Genomic DNA, 13,444 nt, shown 5'->3' with positions numbered 1-13,444 from the left:
AGACGCTTCCTGACTTTAGGAATCTCTTCTTAATAAAGTTTTTAGGAGTCAGGAAAGGAACAGCCTTGTTTTCTCTTCCACTTTTGTGGAGCGTCAGCATACTGCCCTTATCGGTCTGCGCAAATTCAGACGGGTGTCCATTCCCTAAATAGCGCGGAGCGATGTCTCCGGCCGAGAAGAACAAGACCACCGTCCGCCTGGTGTTCTTCGGCGCGGCGGGGGTGGGCAAGACCGCCTTGATCCGGAGGTTTCTGCAGGACAATTTCGAGCCCAAGCACAAGCGCACTGTGGAGGAGCTGCACAGCATTGAGCACGACCTGGATGGGACCAAGATGCGCATCGAGATCATGGACACCAGCGGTAGTTACTCCTTCCCGGCGATGAGGCAGCTCTGCATCCGCCAGAGCGATGCTTTCGCCTTGGTCTACTCTATCAACGACCCCGAGTCCTTCGAGGAGGTGCACAGGCTGCGGGAGGAGATCCTGGAGCTGAAGGGGAGCAAGCTCACACCCATTACCGTGGTTGGTAACAAAGCCGACCTGGGAAACCATCGCCGGGTTCCCGCGAAGGAGAGCATGACCATCGTAGAGCTGGACTGGAGCGCCAGCTTCGTGGAGGCGTCCGCCAAGAGCGGCTTGAACGTCGCGGGAGTTTTCGAGGAGCTCTTGCGGCAGGTGAACTTCCCTAGCAGCCTGAACGCGGGGCTGCCAGTGCGCAGGGGAACTGTGCCAAAGGACGGCGCTCTGGTGCGCAAAAAGCCGCTGATAAAGAAGGCAGACAGCTGCACCGTCTGCTAGCCGAGAGCTACAGCTCTGCCTCACAAGGTGTCTGGTTGATATCATGACTGGAGCAGGACGTGAACACAGCGAGAAACGGCGTGGAAGATGCCCAGCCTGCTTCATTTTAGCTCCAACTTTTTCCAAAAGGCGCATGGAGTGGAATGGGCGCTGCACCAACTCGGCACAGAGCTGCTAATTCTAATGTAAATATTAAGTGCTTGTTAAACTGTACAACAGACATATTTTCCCGAGGGTGTGAGGAGTAATTAAAATGAACTTGTGTAGGTGTGTGATAAATGGAAACCGCGTAGTTAAATTGCTCAGATAACTGCATATTTTAAATGTGGTTGATATGCATCTGGGAATTTACAGCCGCACAGTTTAATAGCATCAGCTTTTACTATCAAATTATCACACAAGTAATATGATCAGGCAATGCATAACAGATTGCCTTTGGTAAGAGAGTTCAATTCAATGTAATTTGTTTTTATATAGCGCCTTCACAATGCCTGCCCCAAGGTACTTTACATGAGTGTGTTGTGTTACATTATACAGCAGTGATGGGCAATCTTATCTGCAAAGACCCGGTGTGTATGTGGGTTTTCGTTGTAACTCCCTAATTAGATTACTAATTAGAGGACTGATTGGCTGAAGAGTCCTCACACCTGGGTGTGAACAGCTGACCTAAAGGTTATCCCAAAAACCTGCATACACAGCCACCCTTTGCGGATAAGATTGGCCACCCCTGCATTACGTCATTAAGACGGTACAATACAATAACAGGGAAAAGGAAAGACAGAAAAATTCAGGAAAAAATTAAAATAAGCTTCCAATTCATCTTAGTATTCAAGTAGTTCTTAGTTGCAAAGTTGTATTGAAATCGGTTTGTTTAGTCGCTCCCCATTGACTCCACGTTGCACGGCGCATCGATTCATGTGTCGCCAGACCTGGGCGCTATTCCGCCCTCTAGTGGTTGTCATGGTTCGTTACAGTCGGAAATGCCTCGAACTGAACAAACCTGGTGATGAAATGTAAGCTAATTGTCCTCTTATATTTTATATAATATCGGAACAGGTGGGGGTAGGTTGTTCCTGGTTCACGGGTGAGGAGCCAGAATCCAATCTGATATATTTATATTTAATGCCCACTCGTTTTTGTCTTTAATCATATTCAGTATATACTTATATATTTTAATAATGTAAGTATTGTGCATTCATGAAAAGTACTGCAAACAACTGTGATGTTAAACATATGCCTTTCAGCGCAGCACAGGCAGCGGCCTGCCAGTGGGGTGTAATACATTTAGTCTAAAATGTAATTGTCTGCTACTGAAACTTTACAATTAACTGAGAATAATGCTGCTTTTTTTTATCAACACACTGGATGATTCAATAATAAAAGAATAAACAGAAAAGGTGCTGAATCTAGTCAATGCATCGATAAAACATCTTTAATTTTAGAGGGGGGACACCTCCTCCCCCGATGGATCAACGATTTTTCATTGTGCGAGTGGGTTACCCAAGATGCTTAGTGGCTCCCTCTGCAACAACATAACACACTATATTCGCAGAAGTATTGGGACGCCTGGCCATGACACCTACAGGAACTTATATGACGTCACATTCTAAATCCACAGGCATGCAGCTGGTCCCCCCCCCATAACATCTGCCACTCTTCTGGAAAGGTTTTCCACAACATGTTGGAGTGTATCTGTGGGAATTTCTGCCCATTCATCCAGAAGAGCATTTGTGAGGTCAGACACCGATGTTGGACGTGAAGGTCTGGTTCGCAATCACTGCTGTAGTTCATCCCAAAGATGTTCGATGGGGGTTGAGGTCAGGGCTCTGTGTGGGCCAGTCAAGTTCTTCCACACCAAACTCACCCAACCATGTCCTTATGGGCCTTGCGTTGTGCACCGTTCATACTGGAACAGGAAAGGGCCTTCTCCAAACGGTTCCCACAAAGCTGGAAGCGTAGAATTCTCCAAAATGTCTTAGTATGCATATACACCATCAAGTACAAGATAAGATAGATAAGATTTCTTTATTGTCGTTATACAGAGGACAACAAAAGCAGTAGCAGTCCTAGAACATAAGAAATTTACAAACGAGAGAAGGACATTCGGCCCATCAAGCTCGTTTGGGAAGAATTTAACTAATAGCTCAGAGTTGTTCAACTCTTATCTAGCTCCGATTTAAAGGAACCCAGGGTTTTATCTTGCGTTACACTAGCAGGAAGACTATTCCATACTCCAACTACACGCTGTGTAAAGAAGTGCTTCCTCAAATCCAGTTTAAAATGTTCTCTCATTTGATGCACTCACATGTAACAAATATCAGTTAACTATCAGGAAAATATCAGGGAAAAGCTACAAATTAGACTAATTTAAAGTACTAAAAAGAAAATATTACATATAAATTGTGCAAGTATATTTGTGTGGTTTTATATATAAATAGAATGTATAATTGTTGTAATCTGAATAGCAACTGAAATAAGACATTCCAGAATATTGCACAATGAGGCCTGAGTTAGTGTTAATGTAATAGGAGATATATGTATAAAAAGTGCAAATAGAAACATATATATAAATATAACCATAGATGTAAATATCTAAGCACAGATTAAATACACACACGCAATCAAATTAATAGACATAGGGCGCGATGTATACTAGTACAGTGCGTTCAGATTAATTTTCATTAAGTTCAGATCCCCTCCTTCTCATAAATCCGTAGCGACGCTGCTGGTTTACACTTAGTCCAAATGACAGCTGTTTGGGTGGGAACAGACCCTTTAAATCCAAGTTATTTAAGTTTAAGGCTCCCATGGTGCCTTGGGGCGCAAGCCTACGATTCAAATCGGGAGGACCAATCAGGCGGCGTCTTACGGAACGGAGCAGGATTTGAAATCCTGCGGTTCGCTCGCGGAGGGGGAGATACCATGGAGACGGGCGGTGTGAAAGACGGATGATTGTGGCGATTTGTTTATATACATTTTTTTGCACATAATGTAATTATTTTTGATAAAATATAAACTATCTCTGTGCCACTTTACGGTCGTGAATGTATAAAAATTGTTTTATTGAAATAATCTGATTTTATAAACTAGAGATTAACAGTACTACAGGAGTTAGCTAGCTGTCTAGCCGCTCGTTGACTAAAGCTGGATAAAACTCACAAGGGCTGTAGGCTATATAAAAAAAAATATATATTATAAACTATCAGGGAAAACGTGAGCTTTGAAAATGAGCGCAGGGATAAAGGCGCCGGCGCACGTCGACCCCAGGTCTGCCCCTCTGAAAGAGGTCCCCGAGGTGCTAGTGGACCCACGGAAGAGGAAGCGCTACCGGCGGGGAAGGTTCCTGGGCAAGGGCGGCTTCGCCAAGTGCTACGAGATCACGGACATGGACACGGGCGAGGTGTTCGCCGGGAAGGTGGTTCCCAAAGCTTTACTGCTGAAGCCCAGCCAGAAGGAGAAGATGTCTATGGAAATCGCCATCCACAAGAGCCTCGACGACCCGCACGTTGTTGGCTTTCACGGTTTCTTCGAGGATGAGGATTTCGTCTTCGTGGTTTTGGAGATGTGCCGGCGAAGGGTGAGTGCGAGCTGATGAAACGTGAATGCATGTATATTTACAGTAAAGCGAATTCAGAGTGAGTGTGTTAGGGTTGAAATGCAGCTCTGAAAGTTGCTTTTCCAGTTTTGACATTCCTTAGACCATCTCTGTTCTGACGTTACTTCTCAACATCAGTTTACTCGCCTGCTCAACAGAGAGGGATTCTTACTGTAGTCCGCGGATGACGTGTAGAACTCATATTTGTTTAGCTCAGATTCCTTGAGGTGCATGCACTTTCTCCACTGATTTATAACACACAAAGCCCCTTGATTGTCTTTCAGTCTCTCCTGGAGCTGCACAAGAGAAGAAAGTCGGTTACAGAGCCAGAAGCTCGATACTACATGCGGCAGACAATCCAGGGCTGCCAGTATCTTCACAACAACAGGGTCATTCATCGTGACCTCAAGCTGGGCAACCTGTTTCTCAATGATGACATGGAGGTCAAGATAGGTGGAGTGCCCGTTTTGGCACCTTTATCCAGCCTGTTTGCATTCGGTTCAGGTGACTGAGCTGAGTTTTCCTTTACTGCAGGTGATTTTGGGCTAGCTACGAAGATCGAGTATGATGGTGAGAGGAAGAAGACTCTGTGTGGAACACCCAACTACATCGCCCCAGAGGTTTTGTGCAAGAAGGGCCACAGCTTCGAGGTGGACATATGGTCACTAGGCTGCATCCTGTAAGGGCGGGCGGGTTGATAACGGATCTCACTTCCAGTGACTTGATTTTTAGTAATGTAGTCTGCTTGTATATGACACACAGAGTAAAAATCCAGACCAAGATTTTGTTTCAACTAACCAGTTGAGCATAAAGAGTCACAATCTGAGAGTACTGGACTGGTTGGTTGAAACAAAATTCTGGTCTAAGACTTTTACTCTCTGGACCTGAATTACCCAATTCTGATGAAAGAAGTGTCTGCCCGGAACCTTCATCATTTATGGTTGCCTCATAGGTACACATTGCTGGTAGGGAAGCCTCCATTTGAGACGTCCTGTTTGAAGGAGACGTATATCCGTATCAAGAAGAACGACTACACTATTCCCAGGGTGAGCTCTGAACTGCTGCTGTTTATCACCTCTACATGTTGAGTTTTGCCATACTCGAAAGATTAGTCCCAGGTCCTCTTTAGTATGGTTTTAGTGCCTAAACCAGGGGTAGGGAACCTGATCCATGGAGCCGGTGTGGGTTTTTGGGATGGCCTCTCAATCAGCCAATAACAGTGGATTCCAGGACTGGAGTTGAGAATCGCTGCTTGACTGAGAGGGCATCCCAAAAACCTACACCGGCTCTCCATGGATCAGGTTACCTACCCCTGGCCTAAACCCTTAAAAGTGAACTGGCCCTTTAAAAAGTGGAGCTATTTAAATGTATAAAGGCGAATTGGGCTCAGGTGTTCGCTTTGTTGGTCTGTTCATTAAGCATCCTTGTGACTCCACTCCATGTCCTCAGCACATCAACCTTCTAGCGATGGCTCTCATTCGCCGGATGCTCCACCCCGACCCCTCAAAGCGGCCCACCATTAGCGACCTGCTTGCGGACGACTTCTTCACGTCCGGCTACACGCCCCTGCACCTGCCCACCAGCTGCCTCACTGTGCCACCCCGTTTCTCCATCGTCCCCAGCACGCTGGAACCGAGCTTCCGCCAACCCCTCACCGCGCTCAACAAAGGTCCTGTCTTGCCCGGTTCCTGACTCTGCTTCATTTCGTTACCGTATGACCTCGAAGGATGATCCTCATTTGCCCCCCCCATGGTCCTCCAGGAACGGAGAGTCCCTTAGAGAAGATGGGGAAACTGGAGCCCAAGGAGGATCTGCAGCCAAGGTAAAGCTGAACCCTCCTGAGATAAACTTCCTTTCCTTCTCCTAACGTAGCCTATGAATTCCTTACCCCCCCCAACAAGGTCTATAGCCATATATCCTGCTTCATCTTTAAGGCAGAGGACAATTTCCATAAATGCCTATATAACTTTGTTGAATGGACATGTTTTTACATTTACATCTATTTTATTTAGCAGTTTCTTTTGTCCAAAGCGACATTCAAGTGAGACAAATAGCGCATTGCAAACATCAAGGAGTCGACTAGGCATAAGTGCAGCTAGGCTGAGCTTCCAGTCAGTGCCTGGGTACAAGCGTAAGCAGTATTGGAACAGTGCTGCACAACATCTAACAAAAAGAGCAAGACCCTAGTAAGACAGTTGTTCACGCGTGTTGTGTCCCCATGTATCCTGGCTTTATCTGGTTACCGTGTCATGCTGAAGCACCTGCCTGGTGATCCCGCACAGGGACGTCGCCGAGATGATCGCCGGTTACCTGTCCGACCTGCTCCAACAGCTCAGCAGCGTTGACATCTCTAAGCCGTCGGACCGGGCGCTGATCCGACAGGGTGAGTGAGGGACCATGGATGGCATCGCTGCTTCGAGTACCACATGTCCTAAACGGCTCTGCTTTCCCCACAGAGGAGGCAGAGGATCCCGCCTGTATTCCCATTTTCTGGATTAGCAAGTGGGTCGACTACTCTGATAAGTACGGTCTTGGTAAGTCACGTCCCGCGTGTCCGCCGCCATCCACCTGGGGGGGAAGCCAGTGGGCAGCTGGCTGGTTACCGTGCTGCTGCTGCATCCTGGGCCTGTATTCAAAAAGCATTTTATCTTATCACTGAGTACTTCTAAATTGCACTGTTTTTAACCTGAAGTTTTTTCATAAAACCGATTCACAAAGTGGCTGAAAGCAACTTTTAGTTAGGAAAAGAGCCGACTCCTAAGCTACGAGTAAGACTGTCGCTTTGACTGACATAAGTTCTCATGCACAAGCTTGCCTGCAATAACCACGGGGTGAAAATGTATGTGCAACATCCCATAAACACAAATACAGTGGAAACTGCTTATAGTGATCATGGTTATAGTGATCAACCGCTTGTATAGATCAAATAGCTTGGGACAAAATCATTCCTGTACAAATACTGTTTAAAAAATAATTTGCTTATTGTAATCAAGCAGTCCGTTTAGTGATCATTTTTGTTTTTAAACATGACAACATTTTGTCATTACTTTGCCTTGCGGTAACCCATCTGCTTCTGGCTAGCTACCTGAGGCTAATGCTGCGTGCATTGAAAACATGATGGCGTTTTATTACCTTATATTCATGTAATAAATATACAAATGTCAATTAGACGGTAATCTGCTTGAGACATAAAGAAAAAGAAAGAAATTGGTTATAATGATCACTATAAGTGGTTTGTGAATCGGCCTTAGTGACTTAGGAGTCCTCTCGACTACTTTTTAGTTCTCCCAGATTTAGGTGCTACTTTCAGCGCTAAGGGGCTTTGTGAATTACTCTTAGTAAAAATAAAATAATAATAATAATTAGGAGAAATTTAGGACTGATTGGGCCATAAGTTTTAGGAGTTTCTTATAAATGGCGAGTTAGGAGCTACCTTTGGCCTTAGGATGCTTTGTGAATACGAGCCCTGTGCTTGCAACCACCCCACAGGATACCAGCTGTGTGACAACAGCGTGGGCGTGCTCTTCAACGACTCTACGCGGCTCATCATGTACAGTGACGGGGACAGCCTGCAGTACATAGAAAGGAACAGCTGCGAGTCCTATATGAACGTCCGCTCCTACCCTTCGGCCCTGGCTAAGAAGGTGGGCATCCACCGTGCCAGTCCCCAGGCTCACCGAGCAGAATAATGTAGTTGGGTTGTTTTTGCAATATGTGTTTGTTGGTTTGTGTTTGTTTTTTAAACTTTGTTAAAATCACCTCTCCTTGAACTATGTTCAGTCTTTATAATTGCTAACCCTGCCCCTCTCGCTAGCACTTCTAACCTTTTTGTTCCCACCCAGATAACCTTGTTGAAATATTTCCGGAACTACATGAGCGAGCATCTGCTGAAGGCGGGCGCAAACATCACACGGCGGGACGGCGACGAGCTGGCCCGTCTGCCCTACTTGTGCCACTGGTTCCGCACCAAGAGCGCCATCGTGCTGCACCTGAGCAACGGCACCGTGCAGATCAACTTTTTCCAGGTGGGGAGGGAGCAGAATCTACGCTAACTTGGAACCTTCCATGAAATGCTTATAATCTGTCAATGTTTTTTATGCCAACGAACCACATCCTTCCAGTGGTGAGGTCCAAATCATCATGCTCTCTGCCTGCACACTAACCATGTTGGTCCGATTGTTTTTCGTTCGATTTGAAGCTTTATTTATTCACGTGCATAATGTACTAAGTATGACGGAATTCTTCCTTGCACAACCCCATGCAGAGACCACACAATAGTTAAATAAGTTCAAACAGTACACTTCAATAAAAACAATTTTATAAAACGCAGCAATTGCAATAAATACACCAGTCTTTATTTTATGTTGAAACTGAACTTCTACAGTATGTAAAGTCTCATAGCACGATTTATGTGACAGTAGTGGTTGAGACTCAGAACAGTACAGTAATTATTTCTTAATCACAAGGAGTTGCCCTCTGCTCCTCCCCCCGCCCAGGACCACACCAAGCTGATCCTGTGCCCCTTGATGGCAGCCGTGACGTACATCGACGAGCGCCGTGAGTTCCGCACCTACAGGATGAGCCTGATCGAGGAACAGGGCTGCTGCCGGGATCTGGCCTGCCGCTTACGCTACGCCCGCACCATGGTGGAGAAGCTGCTGGCCTGCAGGTCGTCCTGACCACGCCCCCCCCCCCCCCCCCCCAAACCCACCCCATTCAGCCAAAAGGTCACTACACTCACCTTACGAGGGTTCCTTTCTATGTATGTACTAGGTATGTGAGTTCACTGTTCTGAAAACACTTAATGTCCCTTCGGTTTCTCATGCAACTGTTCAGTTTTAAACTTGATTTCGTTGATCAGGCCTGCAGGGTAATGAATCCAATCACGTATAGGGAGCTCTGTGTGTGTTTTATAGAAGAAAATTTATATAAAAATTTCTTTCCTCTCCAGACAGTCTTACCGTTTTAAATGTTTGTATGTTTCCTGTTTTTAAGTGTTTTATCAAATGCTGGAATAAAGCTTGACTTTTTATTAACCCGTTGTGTGACACAGTGCCAGTGTACCAAAGATGAATGCTGGCCCAGATCGTCTGACACCTGAAGACAAGAGCTGAACAAACTGTGACTGATGCAGAGGTTTATTTCAGATTTAAAATAGACTTGGGTATATACAAATACTGCAGTGAGTTACTTTACGCGTATAAATCAGTTTAAAACCATTAAAATACTTCACGTAAAACACTGGTTAAAAGGACAGAGGTGTCACATCACAGAGACTGGGTGGGCAGAACAATTGAATATTCGTGCAACACTGGGGGGGGGGGGGGGGGGTGTCACGAAGGGGAATGCAAAGGTGTCTCCAGTGTTGGAACTATCCGATCCAACATGGCGGTTCAGCGGCTCGATTTCCATCACAAAGAGCCGTCCTGTTTTGGTCAGTAACCTAAAGTAGAACTGCCAGCACAGTCGACTACCATCTGCAAGCCCTGTCGTCAGCAGCTCATGGGGGGGGGGGGGGCAAAACTCTAAGCCTTTACAGTTTAAAAAGATCTGACCCCCAGCCTGATGGGGCACTGCCAACTTCGGCTGAAGCTTCGCCGCCCACCTTTCTGAATATAAACACTGCAAATGCTTCTAGGTGAAGCAGGAAATGCTCAGACTAAGACTAGGCAGACCATCTGTCTCTAGCTTAAAAGCCTAAAATATAAGAAAATAAAACATAACTTTTGCTGTACAGTGTACTTATGGATATCACTGGAATACAGTAGGAATATGTCTCTTTAGTGGTTAAAATTGTAAAATGCATTTAAATGAGGCCAGTGAAACATGAGCGATGATGCCCCAAAAAAGGTAGGTGAATTCCAGCTGGTGCTGGTAGCATCAGATCCCAGTGGGGGTGGACGGGAAGGCCCAGGGGAGCCCTTGCTTCCGGAAGGGTGCGGCTGGGGGAGGCTCCCTGCTGGGCACAACCGGTCCCCAGTTCCCTAAGGACGGACGCTAGGTGATGTGGAGGATCTCTTTGAACTTGGAGACGTTTCTGGGCCAAGCGGAAGGACTCGTGCATGTTGTGCCATCGTCATCTTCCTCCAAACCTGCTGGAGGTATTGTTACCTGAGACCTGGCCTTGTGTTATCTAAGTGTGATGTTTGCCTGTGTGTGTGTGTGTGTGTGTGTGTTCGCTTCCTCAGTCCAGGGCCCACTCGCATAGCCACTGCTGGCACTGAACCCTCTGTTCCTCCGTCTCCAAAGGTGGGGCCCTGCTGACGTCCTTCCCCGGTGGCTCTCCCATGGTCTTCAAATCACTCTGGTCGCACTGGTCCCCTCTGCTCCCAAGCAGGCTCTCCAGGGCGCCCTCTAGTGACTGGACCAAGTGCTGCGGTACCCATTTGGTGTCCAGCGTGGACTGGAAGGGGTCAGGAGCCGTGACACGGATAGGCTCGCCCTCCAGCGGGATGTCCAGCAGGAAAGCATGTAGCATCATGCGGTAGGGGGCGCTGTCCGTCCGCAGGCTATAGGTGAAGTCCCCCACAATAGGATGCCCAATAGCGCTGCAGTGAACTCTCAGCTGATGAGTCCGACCTGTAATGAAAGGCTGCTCATGCATCCTATATTTCAATTCATTAAACTAAACCTGTTCCTCCTCCATGCTGAAAAGAAATGTATTTTATTCTGAAATATGCTAGTCAGCTAATTTGTTGCCTGTAAAATCCAACCCATTCTAGGAAAATATGGTTTTTGCTATATGAATTCAATAGTGACCAGCAGGTGGCAGCAGTACCCTTAAGAGCCGTTCTCTAACTGCTGTCCCTTTACCATAAACACCTTCCACCCCACTGTTGTAGTTTTGGTGTTTTGGGACTTTCTCACACCTGTCAGTGGCTGCAGCAGGACTTTGGTCACAGGATCGCCGTCGTATGATCCGTACTCCAGCACGGTGAGTACCGTCTGGCATGGCTTGGGGTTTTCGCATCCTGGGGAAAAGCAGCAGCTAGTTACCCTGGAGCACGCAGTTGCTGGCATGGCCCCTCGATGGACGGAGGTGAGCCCTTACCCTCGCTTCCCTCGATGCACATCATGTGAGTCCTGCCCTCTGAGGTGTTCTTCCCGATGGCGAAGTCCAGTGTCGTCCTCTTTCTCTCTAGAATGCCGCGCACCTGGGTTCCAAACGGGAGTGTGGCTGTTAGCAGCTGCGCGATGGGCATGTGGCGGCACTGACCAGCGGACAGGGAGTGGCCCACCCACCAGCGCGAGATAGGCCTTGGTGACCAGCCGGTCCTTAAAGCAGCGGTAGGCTCGGCCTGCTGCTGCCCGGTTCAGCGCCACACACAGGGCCCCGCTGGTGGAGAAATCCAGCTGGTGACAGAATCTGTCAAGGACACGGGGGCCAAAACCTCCAGTCAGGTTTCCTTCATGTATTCAGTGCAGTGAGACAAACTGCAGGGTTAGAGGCACAAAGGATGTTAAGCCTCCTTGTACAGCCTTTAGTTTCCTTTATAGACCCTCCTCACTTAACGACCTACCTGTTTAACGACCGCCTGGAGTTACGACCGGCTCTCTGACCAGTTGGAATTTTACGCTGTATTCAGGATAAGTAAAAACGGCTAATTCGCTTAACCTAGTCGTTCACCTCTGACAAACTGCATGAGTTTTTTTGCCTTCCCAGGCACAAACCCTTCCCTTTGCCACTTTTTCAGTGATGGGCGTCTATACTAGATGGAAAGGCTGAAAAATTACTGAGCTTTATTGATAATGAGCATATTGAATGTCTAATATGCACCAAAAAAAAAAAAAAAACGAAAATAAAGCAAAGATGGTATCCCAGGTGAACACAAAACTACTGCTATTAAGGAAAAGTTTACCACTTTTAGATAATTTTTTAAAAGCCTTTTTAAAACCTTAACGCAGTTGATTAGACAATAAATCGCATAGGTAGTGCAGGAGGAGATTACTGCGCGACCTGAAGCCGTAGTATGTTTCGGGGTCCGCCAGGTCCGGGAAGCGATGCCGCAGCTGGCTCTGCACCGTCTGCTTCTCGTACCACATCTTGCTGTCAATGCGGATGTCCCAGTGTTTGTTCACCACAATGAAGTCACTGCTCTGGTACAGCACGTGCAGGTTCTCCAGACTGGCTGGCTCCATGGCAACGTGCCACGAGTCGCAGGAACGTAACTGTAAAACCATATAGTACAACAGGTATATCTATAAAGACAGACTGTTGCATGTCCAAGAGGAAAACCTGCAAACTTTGGCTCACAACTTCAGATCCTAGTGGCTAGGGATGCACACTTATAGTTGAAAGAATGCTGGTTGGAATCCTTGACCAGCGAAGTACCACTGAGGTACTCAGAGAAAGGTATCGCCCCCAAGCACTGCTCCCTGAGCGCTGAATTAGCTGCCCCTGTTGTGACACATTTCGCTGTTTTGCTATGGCGCGGTAAGAATGATAACTAATCACTTTCCATTAACTGCTATGCTACTACACCCCTTTCCCAGAAACGCATTCTGATGTCAGAGACGCTATATCCTAAGAATTAATTAAAATGATACTAATTGTAGCAACTTTCTATCTTGCTACATCTGATTGACAGAGAAAGGGGCAGACAGGGAAACAATGGGCGAAAAAACTTCTACGAACATCTGTTACTGACGGATAAATCGATCGCATGACGCATTGAAAAAAAAACAGATCAGTGTGTTATCATGTCTGATAATTGCGCATTATCAAGGTGTCATTCCCTTGCTTTGGAGATCCAGAAACAGTAACGCGGCATTACCAGTCGAAGAAAATTAGTTAGCCAGAGAGCTAAAATCACACTCCAATTAGTACAAACTTAACGTTTTGAAACGTAGCTCAGGATGCATTTGCATATTTATTCAGGCAATGTGGCACAAACCTAGGTGCTGCTTTGCAGTTTATGATTCAACTCCGCCGTTTATTTCGCAGGAGTCGACGTTGAAGACCCACATTTCACCTGTCAGTGTACAAACACTACGTGTGGATCACGTGGTCCCTCACTGTGTGGCGTCTGCGGTGACAACATCATTAACCAAT

The 13,444-nt window shown here is 46.7% G+C and overlaps 3 protein-coding genes across 3 annotated transcripts; 2 read left to right on the top strand and 1 right to left on the bottom strand.

The window, feature by feature from the left end:
- LOC125718510 (ras-related protein Rap-1b-like) lies at positions 1–2,181 on the top strand. Its single transcript, XM_048992414.1, has one exon. The coding sequence runs from the start codon at positions 162–164 to the stop codon at positions 795–797; it is 636 nt and encodes a 211-aa protein (XP_048848371.1). The 5' UTR covers positions 1–161; the 3' UTR covers positions 798–2,181.
- A 1,497-nt stretch (positions 2,182–3,678) lies between these two features.
- On the top strand, positions 3,679–9,428 carry LOC125718334 (serine/threonine-protein kinase PLK1-like). The gene is made up of 11 exons (XM_048992121.1): positions 3,679–4,374; positions 4,677–4,845; positions 4,927–5,071; positions 5,345–5,438; positions 5,842–6,061; positions 6,154–6,214; positions 6,675–6,775; positions 6,849–6,926; positions 7,882–8,036; positions 8,235–8,417; positions 8,889–9,428. Exons 1-11 carry the CDS (start codon positions 4,024–4,026, stop codon positions 9,069–9,071), a joined length of 1,740 nt encoding a protein of 579 aa, XP_048848078.1. The 5' UTR covers positions 3,679–4,023; the 3' UTR covers positions 9,072–9,428.
- Positions 9,429–9,514: 86 nt separating this feature from the next.
- rpusd1 (RNA pseudouridine synthase domain containing 1) lies at positions 9,515–13,388 on the bottom strand. The gene is made up of 6 exons (XM_048992123.1): positions 13,287–13,388; positions 12,350–12,561; positions 11,635–11,758; positions 11,444–11,546; positions 11,262–11,363; positions 9,515–10,971 (listed from the first exon to the last, which is right to left on the bottom strand). The coding sequence occupies exons 2-6, from the start codon at positions 12,529–12,531 to the stop codon at positions 10,577–10,579; spliced, it is 906 nt and encodes a 301-aa protein (XP_048848080.1). The 5' UTR covers positions 12,532–12,561; positions 13,287–13,388; the 3' UTR covers positions 9,515–10,576.
- Between the last annotated feature and the right edge of the window lie 56 nt (positions 13,389–13,444).

The sequence above is a fragment of the Brienomyrus brachyistius genome, chromosome 22 (assembly GCF_023856365.1).
Source record: "Brienomyrus brachyistius isolate T26 chromosome 22, BBRACH_0.4, whole genome shotgun sequence".
NCBI classification, from domain to species: Eukaryota; Metazoa; Chordata; class Actinopteri; order Osteoglossiformes; family Mormyridae; genus Brienomyrus; species Brienomyrus brachyistius.
This window is presented reverse-complemented; position numbering and strand designations above follow the sequence as displayed.